The sequence below is a fragment of the Carya illinoinensis genome, chromosome 1 (assembly GCF_018687715.1).
Source record: "Carya illinoinensis cultivar Pawnee chromosome 1, C.illinoinensisPawnee_v1, whole genome shotgun sequence".
Lineage (NCBI taxonomy): Eukaryota > Viridiplantae > Streptophyta > Magnoliopsida > Fagales > Juglandaceae > Carya > Carya illinoinensis.
Window position 1 is genome coordinate 2,073,790 of NC_056752.1, and position 15,666 is coordinate 2,089,455.

The 15,666-nt window shown below is 34.4% G+C and overlaps 2 protein-coding genes across 2 annotated transcripts; both read left to right on the forward strand.

Annotated features, from left to right (window-relative positions):
- Window positions 1-5,506: 5,506 nt before the first annotated feature.
- Window positions 5,507-7,349, forward strand: LOC122305174 (probable WRKY transcription factor 7). Its single transcript, XM_043117524.1, has 3 exons — window positions 5,507-6,325; window positions 6,451-6,576; window positions 6,840-7,349. Exons 1-3 carry the CDS (start codon window positions 5,583-5,585, stop codon window positions 6,997-6,999), a joined length of 1,029 nt encoding a protein of 342 aa, XP_042973458.1. The 5' UTR covers window positions 5,507-5,582; the 3' UTR covers window positions 7,000-7,349.
- Window positions 7,350-12,749: 5,400 nt separating this feature from the next.
- On the forward strand, window positions 12,750-15,465 carry LOC122305182 (tRNA-dihydrouridine(16/17) synthase [NAD(P)(+)]). Its single transcript, XM_043117535.1, has 3 exons — window positions 12,750-13,265; window positions 13,357-13,463; window positions 14,350-15,465. Exons 1-3 carry the CDS (start codon window positions 12,786-12,788, stop codon window positions 15,095-15,097), a joined length of 1,335 nt encoding a protein of 444 aa, XP_042973469.1. The 5' UTR covers window positions 12,750-12,785; the 3' UTR covers window positions 15,098-15,465.
- Window positions 15,466-15,666: the final 201 nt, after the last annotated feature.

Consider the following 15,666-nt stretch of genomic DNA (forward strand, 5'->3'; position numbering starts at 1 on the left):
CCAATCACATGCTCGACAAATCAATTTCTCCATGGCAATCCCGTGACTCTTCTATTTCCTTTGATTTTTACTCAATTTAGAAAAACATTTTTTACAGTCCCGAGTAGAGGATTATACGTACAGCTCTATTAAAAAATAAAAATATTATTTAAAAAATATTATATTTTTTAAATATTTTAAAGTACAATTTGTAAAACTCTTCAATTTTGATAAATTTTATGTGCAATAACTCTTCTATATTCATAATGCATTATATTAATGTATTTGATTGAATTATTGTTTTTAATATAAAATAATTATTTTCATCAATTAAAATGTATAAAAAAACTACTTAAAATAATTGAAATAAAATTCCTAATTAAGGCTGTACTGCGGGAGAAGGAGATTCTTTCTTGCACGCAAAACGAGCCAGCCGCATGAACTTGATCTTTGAGCTATGTAATTATAAAATAATCAAAGAGAAAAATAATAAAGCATAAAATAATAATAATAATACGATAAATTACCCATTTATTTTTACAATACATTTCATTTAATTATTATAATTTTTAATTTTTTATCGGATAATGATCCATTTTATATATTTTATAATTTATAAAATTAAGATTTTACACTACTAACTATTATTTTAAATAATGTAAATATCAACATTATATATCATGTGGTTCATATATTAAGTCGATTTTTTTAATTCTAAAAATATTTGAGATAGTATTTTTAAGATTCCAAAAAACATGTCTCCATGGAAGGCCCTAGGGGCAGATGGGTTTGGGGCAGGATTTTATCAAAAGCATTGGGGTGTGATAGGAAAGGAAGTGAGTGGTGCAGTTTTGGAATTCCTTAATGGGGAATCTATAAGTGAAGATTTGAATCATACCCTTATTACTTTGGTGCCAAAGGTGAAGGAGCCGAAGAATGTGGTGGATTTTCGACCAATTAGCTTGTGCAATGTATTATACAAGCTAATTTCAAAAGTTCTTGCCAATAGAGTTAAAAAGGTGCTGAATGTGGCAATTTTCCAAAATCAGAGTGCTTTCATCTCAGATAGGCTTATCACTGACAATATTTTGGTGGCATTTGAATTATTACACTCGATGCAGTCAAAGCACAAAGGAAAACTGGGAACATGGCTGTGAAAATTGATATGTCTAAGGCTTATGATAGAGTGGAGTGGCCTTTTTTGAAAGCTATGCTTCTCAAATTGGGGTTTGGGGAGAAAATTACAAGGCTTCTCATGAAGTGTGTGCAAACAGTAAGCTACTCAGTGGTGGTGAATGGTAGGCCAGGGAAGAAAATAATACTATCTAGGGGATTGAGGCAGGGTGATCCTCTCTCTCCATATCTGTTCTTGATTTGTGCAAAAGGATTGAGTCAACTCTTATTGAAAGCTGAAAGGGATGGGATTCTAAAAGGGGTGGCAGCAGTAAGGGGGGTTTAAGGGTTAATCACCTGCTATTTGTAGATGATTGTGTGATATTTGGCAATGCTATTAATGAGAAATGGAGAAGCATTTATAAGATACTTGAATGCTATGAAAAAACATCAGGGAAGAAATAAAATAAGCAAAAGACTTCGATTTTCTTTAATTCAAATACAAGGAAAGTGTGAGGAAAGGAATATTCATGGAGGCTAGGTCTTTTGTTTGTGACAAATATGAGAAATACCTCGGATTGTCTGCTATTGTGGGGAGATCAAAATATAATGCCCTAAGGGGACTCAAGGATAGGGTATGGAGTAGGATACAAAATTGGAAAAATGGATTCCTATCAAAAGCTGGAAAGGAAGTTTTGATCAAGGCTGTGCTTCAAACTATCCCAACTTATACAATGAGTGTGTTTAAGTTGCCTCAAATGTTATGTAAGGAAATTGAGCAGTTATTTGCTAAATTTTGGTGGGCTCAATATAAAAGAGAAAATGGAATTCATTGGAGGAAGTGGAGCTGTATGGGGTTGAGTAAATCAAGTGGAGGGTTGGGATTCAGACAACTTGAAGATTTTAATGTGGCCATGCTTGCTAAGCAGGGATGAAGAATATTGAAGGATCCGAGTTCTTTGGTGGCAAGAGTTTTTAAAGAAAAATATTTCAGAAACTCTCAATTGCTTGAGTCTCAACTTGGAAAGTCTCCCTCTTTCATTTGGAGGAGTATTTGGTCAGCTTTGGGGGTAGTAAGGAGAGGCTTGTTATGGAGAGTGGGAAATGGGAAGAATATAAAAATATGGGGACAAAAATGGTTATCTAAACCTGTAACAGGATGTGTACAATCTCAAGTAAAAGTGTTACAAGCAGAGGCCAAGGTATCTGAATTGATTGATGAAAATACAAAAGGATGGAATGTGGAGCTTGTGAGACAAATTTTCGATGAGGGGGAAGCTGATTTGATACTATCACTACCAATTTGGCCAATGGGAGCTGAGGATAGACTGACATAGGAGCTTATTAAAGATGGAAAGTATTCTGTTAAGAGTGCTTACCATATGAAGCAAGAAAGAAGAAGGCAAAATGAGGGTGAGGTATCGAGAGTTGGGAATGAGGTAAAAACATGGAAGCAAATATGGCATCTAGATGTTCCAGAATCAGTTAAACATTTTCCTATGGAAGTTGATCAATAATATTCTTCCTACAAAGGTGAACCTAAGAAAGAGAAGGGTTGTTGAGGAAGCAGTGTGCCCTATTTGTAAGCAAGCTAAAGCAATAGTGATGCATGCTATCTGGTGGTGCCCAGCAGCCTTTGATGTGTGGGCAGAGGAGGGCAGTACTGTTTAGAAATGGAGGGTTGGGGTGAATGATATTTTTCAGCTTTTGAATGAGATGTTTTGTAAACTTGCAACTAAGAATGTTGAGAAAATGGTGATGATACTGAGAAATATATGGCACCAGAGAAATAAAGCCATTTTTGATAAGCAGGTGTTGGGTCCAGCTACTGCGATGCTGATGTCATTGGTAGGATATGAAAATTTCAAGCTAGCTCGAAGAAGGCTGGAGGGTGAAGGTGAGCAAGAAACAATTAAGGCTGGGAGTAGGAAAGGGAGGGGATGGAAGAAGCCAGTGGGTTTGCAAGTCAAAGCAAACTTTGATGCAGCTATTAGTGTGGCCTTTAGGTGTATGGGTGTGGGGGTTGTCATCAGGGACTGTAATGGAGATATTTTTGCTGCTAAGTGTGCTAAAAGGCCATACAGTTGCCATGCTTTTGTTGCAGAATGTACTGCTCTTTGGAAAGCAATGGTGTTGTGTGAGGATTTAAGGGGTGTGGTGTTTGAAGGGGATGCTAAGTGTGTAATAGATGCGGTAATGAGACATATGAGGGATGATTCAAAGTTTGGTCACTTGGTGGAAGGTCTGCAGCAGAAACTGAAGATAGGGGTATAAATTTTAACCGGTAAACCGGAAAACCGGATCGGACCGGCCCGGACCGGTACTATTTAATATGTGTATATTTTTTTATTTATTTAATGTTATAAGTTATATATTTTATATTATATATATTTTTATATATAATATATAATAATATAAATTATAATTATATATAAGATAGTGTTATTTTAATTTATAAAATAAAAGTTTAATCTCAAATATGAAAATTTAATTGATCATATGCTTTAAATATATAATATTATAAATATATATTATTTATTAATAACATTTTATCATAGATTCATAAGAAGTAAGAACCTAAAAAGAAAGAAAATCACTCAAATATTATTACTAAATTTTAATGGCCTAATACACTTAAAACTCTTTATATTTTTTTTGATAAGTACATAAGACATTAGTAGATAAATATAAATTATATATATTAACATATAATTTATATAAAGCCATACCAAAGCTATACTAATAGCATAAATTTTTTACATAGCACTTTTTTTTTTTGCATAGCAGTTTTTTTATATAGTAGTTTTTTTTTAAGTAGAATTTTTTGACATAGCAGTTTTTATTTTTTTTTTAAATAGATTTTTTTTATAATAAATATATATTTTATTAAAACAGGAAAACCGGACCGGTAAAACCGGAATACCGGTTTAGGAGGGTAATCGGTGCGTAATTGGTTTTAAAAAATGTAAAACCGGTGCCTACCGGTTCGGTCCTAGATTTTGTCTAAAATCAGACTGAATCGGACCGGTTACACTCCTAACTGAAGATGTACAACAGGTGGGAAGTGGGTTTTGTTCATAGGGAGGATAATGAGGTTGCTCATCAACTGGCTAAATGGCTATGTTTGGGGATGATGATGTGTATTGGATAGAGGAGAGACTAGATTCGGTTTCTAACCAAATACTTATAGACAAAATGTATACTGATACTGATACAAGTTGAATATGAATACAAAATGATTCTTTTCAAAAAAAAGATTCTACAAAACATCTCCATCCCTACTAAATTTCCTTCAACCCATTTTATATTTCCATGTTTATTACTGAGTCATGACCAAATGTTCTCTTCGTCTTTTCAACTCTCAAGTTGTCAAAACATATTGCATTAACATTGTAGTAGTTGGTCGTGTGTATGATATATCTTTGTCAACAAATGAATTCAAATCCAGTTTAGTCAAGCATAGGAAGGGACCTCAATTTGCGGGTGGGTACAATAAAAAAAGTCTAGTATAAAATAGCATCGACTATTATGCGACTTACATTTAACGTCTCTATTTAAAATTAAAAAAATAATATTTATAGAAAAAAATTAATTTTTTAATAATAAATTTTATTTTTTTTATAAAAAAATACAAAATTTATATACTTTAAAACTGTATTTAATATGCTCTTAATTTGATCTGATTGGTAAAAAAAATAGCGATAATATTGTGAGCATGATCTTAAAACCAGCTCGTTTAATTACAGAAAATTTGTAACAAATACAACCAAGTAAAATTGAGAATTTGGCATAGGTTTGTTGAAATTGCAGAGAAAAAACGGACCGTATTGAATGGAATACATGTAACGAATCAAAATATGTGGTAGAAAAGGAAATGAACAAATTATTATTATTAAAAGTACCGGAAAAACAAGAACAAAACAATAAAGACATCCTTATTATTGGTCAAAAAAAAAAAAAAAAGACATCCATATTATTAACAACTCCAATCAAAGTACTGTTGCAAATCCAGCATTACGAAGTCAACTCTACGGTGCTGGCAGGCAACAACAAATTAACCCACTCTCCTTCTCCAACACAGATCGAATGGTTGATAGCCAATGGTTTGACCTGATGTAGGCCAATCTCACAACGTTCGTAAAGACTACATTAACCTTAATAGGCCCCACATCGTTCAGATGAGGTCAATGTCGTGACTATTTAATAAAAAAAAAAAAGTTAGAAAATAGGAAATAAAATTAAAAAATTAATTTTGTGAACGGTAATCGATGAAAATTGTCACGTAGTTGGGGGCCTGATTCGCACCTACGGTTTGACGGGGGCCGCTAGCGTGACAGGTCGGTCACGTTGTGGGCCAGTAGGGGACTAAGGAGGGCTAAAAATTTAATGGGCACCTCTTTGACCAGAGACCCACCTTTCCTTTTATTAGCTCTCCTTGTTGCCTTTTACCCTTTTTCTCTTCCGTTCTCTGTCTTTGATGGTTCTGAGGGATGGCCGTGGAGTTCATGATGGAGTATAGGAACAGCAATAGCAGCAGCAGCAGCGATTTCACCAGGGCGAAAATGGAAGAGAACGCTGTGCAGGAAGCGGCGTCTGGGCTCGAGAGCGTCGAAAAGCTAATCAGATTGCTTTCCCAGCAGAGTCAGCAGCAACAGCAATACCAATCGTCGTCTTCCTCTAACTCGAAACCTTCGTTGGAAATGGAGATGGACTGCAAGGCCGTGGCGGACGTCGCCGTTTCGAAGTTCAAGAAGGTTATTTCTCTTCTGGGTAGGGCCAGGACCGGCCACGCTCGCTTCAGAAGAGCCCCTTTGGCTAATTCCCAAAGCCAAGAGATAGAGAAGCCTTCGGCTTCTGCACCCAACAAAGTTTACTACGCCACCCCGATCCAGCAGATTCCACCTCTTCCTCACCACAACCTCAATAATCAATACCAGTACAGCGACTCTTTGATGCCTAAAAAGATCAGTGCGATCGAGAAGAAGGACTCGTCTACCACGATCAATTTCTCCTACTCTGGCGGGACCTCGTTCATGTCGTCGTTGACGGGCGACACCGACAGTAAGCAGCCGTCGTCGTCTTCGGCGTTTCAAATCACGAATCTGTCTCAGGTTTCCTCGGTGGGAAAGCCACCTTTGTCTTCTTCATCGTTGAAGAGGAAGTGTAGCTCCGAGACCTTGGGTTCCGGCAAGTGTGGTGGCTCCTCCGGCCGATGCCATTGTTCCAAGAAACGGTCGGTCACCTCCTTCCCTCCCTCTCTCTCTCTCTCTCTCTCTCTCTCTCTCTCTCACATACACATACACGCACACACATATTGATTTTTTATTTATGTTCTCATTATATATTTTCATTTTGCAGAAAATTGAGAGTGAAAAGGGTGGTGAGGGTTCCGGCGATTAGCTTGAAGATGGCAGATATTCCACCGGACGATTATTCATGGAGGAAGTACGGACAGAAGCCGATTAAGGGTTCTCCTCATCCAAGGTATATAGATAATAAGATAAGATTCCTTCAGTTTTTAGATTTCACTCTGTTAAGTTTTAACTCTGTCGTCAACACTGTCATCCAGATGCTTAATTACTCGTTGACCTTTGTTTCTTTTCCAATTTTAAATATTACATTTTTAAAGTACGACCATTTTTGTTACCAAAGATTGTCATTTTAACTCAAAACAATAATTAGCGAATTTTCAGCAACAAAGTTCTTAATCAGAGTTTTGATGCATATGCAATATTTATATGGAACAGGGGCTACTACAAGTGCAGCAGCGTGAGAGGTTGCCCAGCACGTAAACACGTGGAGCGAGCTCTGGATGATCCAGCCATGCTAGTGGTGACATACGAGGGCGACCACAACCACTCCCTGTCTGTTGCCGAGGCCTCCAGTCTGATCCTAGAATCCTCTTGAAGATCACAGATTCACAGCGCTGCAAGGAGCCTTCCTCTTAATTTATGTTTCATTTTATTTAAAGGAGCTAGAATAGTAGCAGTTTAATGGCAGCAGTATCTGTTGGCTCGATCGCTCAGACTCAACTCTATCTCGAAGGAGATTAGTGGGGTTAGTTTAATTCCTGTAACATATTGGATTCCTCTCTCTCTCTCTCTCTCTCTCTCTCTCTCTCTCTGTATTTCTCTCTCTTGGAGCACTGTGGAATCATTATGATTTTAAAACAAGGAAAAAGGAGAAGATGGTGGATTTGGTAATAGTTTCTCAGTATGAAAAGCAGAAAACAAAAGTGGGTTATATTCGCTTTGAAATTGTATTGATTGCTTTAACTTTGGTTTTTGTATTTGGAGGCCTACCTCTTTACTTTATTTTCCCATCACCCCCAAAGTTTTTCGTCGATTTAATAGTAGCAGCAGCACAAACAAACAAAGAGACATTAAAGGAAGGAAAATGACTAGGTCAAACAAATAGAAAGAAGTGGACCAACATGTCGTGCTAGGGACGGTTGACCAAAAGGATTGAGAGGAGAAGAAGGGGGGGATTTGGAAAATTTGGAAAAGGGGTTGGCAGTTGCTGGTTTGGGATGGCCAATTAGTGAAGAAGGTGGGTGATGGGTGGTGGAAACGAAATAAAGAGAGAGAGAGAGTTTTTAATGCAAAAAAGAAAAAAAAAATGTTGCCCTGTTTGGCTTGTGGGAAAAAGGTTGGCTGAATTTGGAGGGGACTTGAGAGAGAGAGAGAGAGAGATGGTTGGTGCACAAGGAGTTGAAGCCCACTCGTGAAAGGGAAAAATCAAATGGACAAAGTCAAAATGAGTGGGTGCGAAATTGATAAGTCCTAGGCATTGCCTCTGGTGATGTGGGCCCCCCATCTACAACGTCCACAATTTTGGTTCTTTTCCTTTGCCTTAACGTCAACTCTGTTTTGCATTCGTGGTCCCTTCCTCAGTCCTCCCACGTATTTCTAGTCCCTCTTTCCTCCATCATTTTAACACTTGGGTCATCCACACATGTGGATGACTCATTTACACGCATTATAAACAAAGAATCAGTCGAGATTGACGCGGAGAGAGAGAGACAAGGGTGGAAGTTTCTCATTGCTTTCCGCAATCCGAGTAAAAAATAGTAGAATGATGTTTGCATATGAAGTCAAGCATTCACTCGAAAGCATTTGGATTTTTGTGGGATCTTCGCACCTACGTTACATAAGCTGCAAATACAGACTTATCGGCCTGTATTCCCACCAACGTGATCTCCGCGTTGCTGCTAAACATCTAGTACTCTTCCAAATGGTAAACTGTAAAATAGTTAATAATATTTAAATTGAGCCCTCTTTTAACTTTTCTTCCAAATTGAATAGAGGAAACTTCCACAAATCCATTTAAAAAATAGTAACCGATTTGAAAAATAATATTTATAATTATAGAATGCGTAAATTTTACGTAATTATTTTTAAAAAATTGAGTAAATAAATGATTCATATAAAAAATTAATTTTTTAATAATAGATTCAATTCTTTTGAAAGTAAGATTTATTATTAAAAAAATATTTTTTTTTATGTTAATCTCAAATTTATAATTTTTTTTTTAAATAAATGCAAAACTTACACACTCTAAAATTTCAAATGTTATTTCTCTTATATAATTATTACACATTTTTTGAGTACACGATAAATATATATTTTTTTAATAAAGAGATGCACAAGAATTTTAAACTTAAAATTCCAAGATTATTCAATCTTGTAAAGAAGTTAAATGCAAATAAAAAGAATGTTATATACTATATTTTCATCTCATTTTTATCTTATTATATAAGATGTAACACATTTATTATTATTAAATGATAAAAAATTATCTAATAAAATATTATTTAATGATGATAACTTTGTCATAAAATGTGAAATAAAATTAAAATATTTATATACTATATAGAATAGAAATTTTCTATAATTTAATATCCGATATATCACTGTAAAAGGAGACTATGACTTGAAATATCCCTCCCAACCTCCACGCAGTGAAAAGTGAAAAGTAATCTTTCGAAGACCATATTTATCTTTCCATATTCAGCCGTAACTTGCCCGCAACCGTCAATGATCATAAATATGTAGTCGGCCGAACAAGTTCGACAAAGTTTCTTATTGAACAAATTGAAAGGATACGAAATGTCCACTTCTGGACTGGAACACAAAAAAATTAAAAAATAAAAATAAATAAAAAAATAAAAAATGATGCAAGCTTCTGAATTTGTCAAGTCCACGCAACAATACGGTGGAAAAGCGTGTATTTTGCCTGTTTAAAACAAGATAAATGCTTTCTTTATTAAAAAAAAAAATTAAAATTAATATGATTTGATTTGATACATTAAAATTTTTCGAAACAATTCGTATTATCTTATATTTCGAAAGGTTTTTTGTGATATTTTTACGGTCAGAGAACTTATTTTTATAAAACTTTTCGAAACGAGTGGCATTATTTTTCATCAATATTAATAATTGGAAATTATGGAGACCATTTAAGAAATTTTTTTTTTTTTTTTGGTTGGTTTCTGTTTTAGTTTCACTCGAACATAAAAAAGGGATTTGCTTTCAATATGATGGAATTATGTGCTAAATGCGAAATAATATAAATTGAATGTAGATTGAGACGTCTTTGACTTTGATTTTACGCGGTTAGGGAACAACGTACGTATTTCTTCAAATAACATCGGAAGAAATCTAACCATTTCAGAAATAATATTGTTAATTTATTAGTTAGGTTTCTTTTTGTTTTGTTTTTGTTTTCACTTTCGTGGGAAATAATTTGTTGTCTAATTTCTCTCTTAGATAGAACAATACCATGGGAATGGCTTATGATTGAGATGGCTTTGACTTTAATTTTACGCGCTTTAGAAAGTAGTGTTCAAGTTTAGCCACACTTCTCTCTTTTTCTCTCTAAAACATTATTAAAATATATGACTCATACAATGAAAATAGGTAGATGTCGAAATGAACGGAGTGGAGCAACATGGCATCTAAATATATCTAGGGTATTTTTGTAATTTACTTAAATGCATTGTACGTCTAGAGTTAGTATAAATATATATTATATAAATCTAATTGATTAATATTGAATTTCACGTCGCTTGTTTTTTTTGTAGATATAGACATATTTTAAATTTGTATTGATTTCTATTGTTTTTTTTTTGTTTTGATTATTCCATACAATTTATAAGCAATTGTCTCACGTTTCACAACAAACATTATATCAAAATATTTTCTAAAAAGAAATTGGAAAATGAATAACATTGTGGTGTCTTTTGACTTATTAAAAAAATATATTTTAAATAAAATGGCGTCTAAAAATATAAAAAGATGAATACTAAAATCTTAATTTTTTTTTTCTTTTTATGTTTGTATTTTTATTTTGTATTTTTATTTTTTTTAATAAGTCATATAGTCATATCAAAAGAACAAAATAAATGGTATCAAATTATAAATTAGAAAGCATAGTAATATTACTCTTGAAAAAACTATTTTAAATAATTATCTAAAAAATAACACAATTTTGTTGAAGGAAATATTATTTTACTTTAATTTTATCATTTCCAATCAAATAAATGATTTGTCGTTTTGTCATATTGGTTCATTAATTTACTTCAAACATGATATAAACCTTGTTATGATAAAAATAAATATAATGTTATATATAGTTGTAAAGTATATAAGTATTGTATAATTATTTTAAAAAATAGAAAAATATATTATTAAAAATTAATTTTTTTTTTATATAAGTGTCGTATTTATTTATTTTTTTTAAAAAAATAATCATGCAATACTTATGTACTTACTACTACAAGTATGTAAAAAATTATGTGCTAAATGCTACATTAACACCTCTATCTCTCTCTCTCTTTCTCTCTCTCGGACGAGAAGTTTCCTTTTACGACAGGAGGACTGTCGCTAGTTAAACATGTTCGGAGTAGGCAGAAAATTATTTAGCATAACGATAAGCAATTAACTTGAGACGTGATTGGAATTACCGACATAAGAGTAGATTACGATAGTTCAAGGAAATAACGGATGACAACAAATAAAACAAACATTTCTTTATTGTCATTCAATGTTTCTCCAGAATACTTCCAAGGTCGTGGAAATAATTCAAGATTCAACCACATAGTTCGAGATGCTTTAGAAAACTACTGAGATTTTTCTTCTTTCTTTTGTTGTCAGCATTTGAAAAAAAAAAAACCCATTTTCGACCCTTTAGACTGTAAGATACTTTGAACTTTGCACCATGGTTATTAAAGTCCTTATATTGCACACTTATGTAACTTTGTTCAATTTTAATTAGGGGTATTAAAAAAAAAATTTTGAAAAATTGGTTGAACCAGACTAGACGAAACCTATGGTCCAGTTTGTAACTAGTTTAGTGTAGTATCGGGTTCTTAAGAACTGAAATCAGTGAGGTACTGATTTTTATATTTTAAAAATCGGTTTAAACTGAATCGGACTAGTCTATATTTTTATATACTAAATTGTTAATTAATATAATATTTTATTTAAGTTAGACACTACTTATATTATACTAGTATAGTTGAATATTAATGAATTAGTAATTGTTAATAATAAATACTAAATTCTAACAATTAAGTTTCCTATTGAAAAAATTATAATATTAAACTTATATAGTACCATATGTGTAAACTATAAATTGGAAAACCAGACCGGATAGAAAATTTTGGTTTCAGTGATGAATCAATTCGTATATGTCAGTTCTTAAATTTCTAAAACCGATATATACTGATTAGGTTTCAAAAATTGTTCAAAATTGAATCGAATCAAATCGCTTACAACTCTAATTTTAATTGTTAAGATGAATAAAAAATAAGTAACTTGACAAAAATCTCGATAGGTAGATTTTATGGCTGTAAAGTGTCAATTTCTTATAATTTGAGCGTGAAATATGTATATTATTATCTATACATTTGAAACATGTCGGGTTTTAACGAGGCATAGATTACAAAATTCTTAATAGATTGACGATGTTAAATGTATCTGTTCATTTAAAAATTATTTTCCATACATCAAGTTATGGTATATGCAACATCTTTAACTTATCCTTTTCTTGCCATGTTTACGTGCCACACTCCATTCCTCCATTAGTTATTGGACATGGACTTGCTTAAAAAAGAAAAAAGAAAATATTAGAGTAAGATAGAAAAAAATGAAAAAATCTATTTACAATCCTAATTTCTAGTCCTAACATATAGCAATGTGGAAGTCTTCCATATAAATTATCTTAATTTTTTAAAGCTATAATAGATTTTATAATAAATAATATATTTATACATCAATTCGTACGGAGGAAAATTTTAAAGAAAAAAAAGAATAATATTACATATAGTTATACAGTGCATAAGTATCGTGTAATCGTTTTGAAAAAGAATATGGTTCAATATTAAAAAATTAATTTTTTAAAATGAGTCTCATATTTATTTATTTATTTAAAAATAATTACGTAACGCTTCTACACTCACGATTTTCAATATTATTTGTTAAAAAAAATAGTTTTGAGTCTGGACCTTTCGTTAATTCAGGGCTTGGCAAAATAGGTCTCGAGGTATCAATTGAGGCCCAACATGAAGCCTAAAATAAACGCAGCCCCAACTTTGCAGAAGCCGAAGAGTATCTCAGGCCCACACTCCTACCGAATCATAGACGAAGTTAACCGAAGGTGGCGATGATGCGTCGTTGGAACATCCCCATATCATGAAATTCATAATTCCCTCCCTATCCCTCCGCTCTTCGCGCAATTCCTGCTGCCCAGCACAAAAATCTCTCATGGTCTCCCCTCTCCCCCAAACCCTAAACCTTTCCCAAACCGAAACCAGAAGCCTCCATGCAGACCCAGCGCAAGACGACCTGGATGGTATCCTCTGCTCCGACCCGCAACAAGAGCGACAAGAGCGACAACAGTTGCTTCTTTCTTCCTCCGATTCGTCGCCGTTGGGATTTGGTTCGCCGAGCCGGTGTTTGTCGGGAGAGTCCCTCGTCGAGCGGGCATGGACTCACTGGGAAAAAATCGGTCGGCCCAAGTTGATCGTGGCCCCAATGGTCGATAACTCGGAGCTACCGTTTCGAATGCTCTGCCGGAAGTACGGCGCTGAGGCGGCGTACACGCCCATGTTGCACTCTCGCATTTTCACCGAGAACGAGAAGTATCGCAACCAGGAATTCACCACTTGCAAGGCAAATTCAAAACCTTCCACCTCGATGTTTGATTTAGCATTTGTTCAGGATTAGCTTTTTTTTTTTTTTTTACTCTCTACGTAATTTGCAGGAGGATCGCCCATTGTTTGTCCAATTTTGTGCGAACGATCCAGAAGTTTTATTGGAGGCTGCAAGGAGAGTGGAACCTTTTTGTGATTACATTGACATCAATTTGGGGTAATTATAGTTTTGTTCATCGCTAGTGCTCAATTTTGGGTCCTTTTTTTAAAATATATTTGTTTCCCACTATGATGATATATAAGATAGTCTTCTGATCCATACTTTCACATAAAGCTCAATGGCAATACTTCCTATGATACTAATCTATTTGAACCTATATTTATGCAATCAAATAGTGAAAGGTGCGAAAGACTGCTAACTTATGAAAATAAGGAAGGTGAGAAAGACTTCTATTAAGCGAAACTGATAGGAAATGGTGAATTAGATAACTTAAGCATTATTTAGAACTCCCTCATTTGCGAGCCTACACTTTGGAGCCAATCCATTGATTTTTTTTTTTAATTTTTTTTTTTATTAAATTAAATGGGAGGTAGAGGGAAGTTAGGATTTGAACTCCAACTGCCTGCTTTGATATATGATAAACTACCAATTGGTTCTAGAACAATGATAAATAATTATTTTATCAAAGCCTAAGCTGATAATAAATTGTGAATTGAATTAATCGATCATTATTTTAAGAGAAGTAAAAATTCAAAGTCATTTCAAACATCGACAGTGAAGGTGGAGAAGACAATAGTGGAGGTATCTAACTCATAATTTCACGAGGTTGAGGACTACCGACTGATCACACCTTTAGTAGTGAATGTTAGTTTCTTTTTACGTTTAGACTTACCTAAAGGTTTGTTTCTGGAGGACAATATCAACTGACATATGAGTGACAAAGTTGACTTTTTTAGCTCTGGAATGACATACAAGGGCCTACTTGTCCTAACCAATTGTAACATAAATACTTGAGTAACTTTTACATAATGTAGTATGTGTGCTACTGTTGTTGTGAAAAGCTTTTACTCAAAATGCCAATTCCTCTATGGTCTTCACGCAGCTGTCCTCAGCGTATTGCTAGGAGGGGCAATTATGGAGCTTTCCTTATGGATAATCTTCCCCTTGTAAAATCTCTAGTGCAGAAGCTGGCTCTCAACCTTAATGTTCCTGTGTCATGCAAAATCCGATTATTCCCAGATTTGCAGGATACAATCAAGTATGCTAGGATGCTAGAGGATGCAGGTTGCTCTCTTTTAGCTGTGCATGGCCGAACCAGGGATGAGAAAGATGGAAAGAAATTTCGGGCAGATTGGGATGCTATCAGGGCGGTAAAAAACGCAGTTAGAATCCCTGTTCTTGCAAATGGGAACATTAGGCATGTGGATGATGTTCATACCTGTTTGGAAAAGACTGGTGCTGATGGGGTGCTTTCTGCTGAGTCTCTCCTTGAGAATCCAGCTCTTTTTGCTGGGTATCGAACTGCTGAATGGGTAGTGGACAGTGAAGGAATTGAGAGAGATGGAAAACTGGACCAGACAGACCTGCTAGTGGAGTATTTGAAGTTTTGTGAAAGATACCCTGTGGCATGGAGAATGATTCGTGCTCATGTGCACAGGATGTTGGGAGACTGGTTCAGGAGGCATCCACATGTAAGAGAGGATTTCAACTCCCAATCCAAACTGACATTTGAATTTCTTTATAACATGGTTGACCGTCTTAGGGAGCTGGGAACAAGAATTCCACTTTATCTGGATGATAAACATGGAGATAGAGTTCCAGCAGATGGGCTGGTATCCAGAGATGTATGAAGCGGATGGTTTGGTTCAAGGTGTCCAAAATTTTGGATTTATAGCAAAATTTTTAACGGGCTATCAGATTGATTGTTAACTTAATGATTTTTGTTATTATCTTTTCACATTAAAGGTTTCCATTTGTCGGCATCTTAATTGTTGCTGCTGACCATCTAATATACTGAGGAGTTTAGGAGTGTATCGTAGCGGAGGAAGTTCTAGCTGAAGTCCTTTCTCGATATGATTTATTGTGTCAGTATTTCAGTTCGTTCTGCTGTATGAACTTCTCACTGTCAGGAAATATGTAAAAACATTTGCAGTGCTGTAGTCTGGAGGCATTTATCTTTTCAAAGTCAAAAGATCTGCATTTGATTTTTTAGTTTGTATTTTTGCTAGTCTGGATTTTGGGTCTGTTTTATTGCTAGATTTTCTTGGTTTTATTTGTTACTGGTATTTTAAGAAGTTTCTAATCAATTACGCTCAGCTTGGATGCTGGAATCGTTCCAGAATGTTGAAAGGCGGTAGAGACTTGGGAAACAAATCGTGTCGATTGTCGAACAAGCAATCTATTGAAAACCATTTTGCAA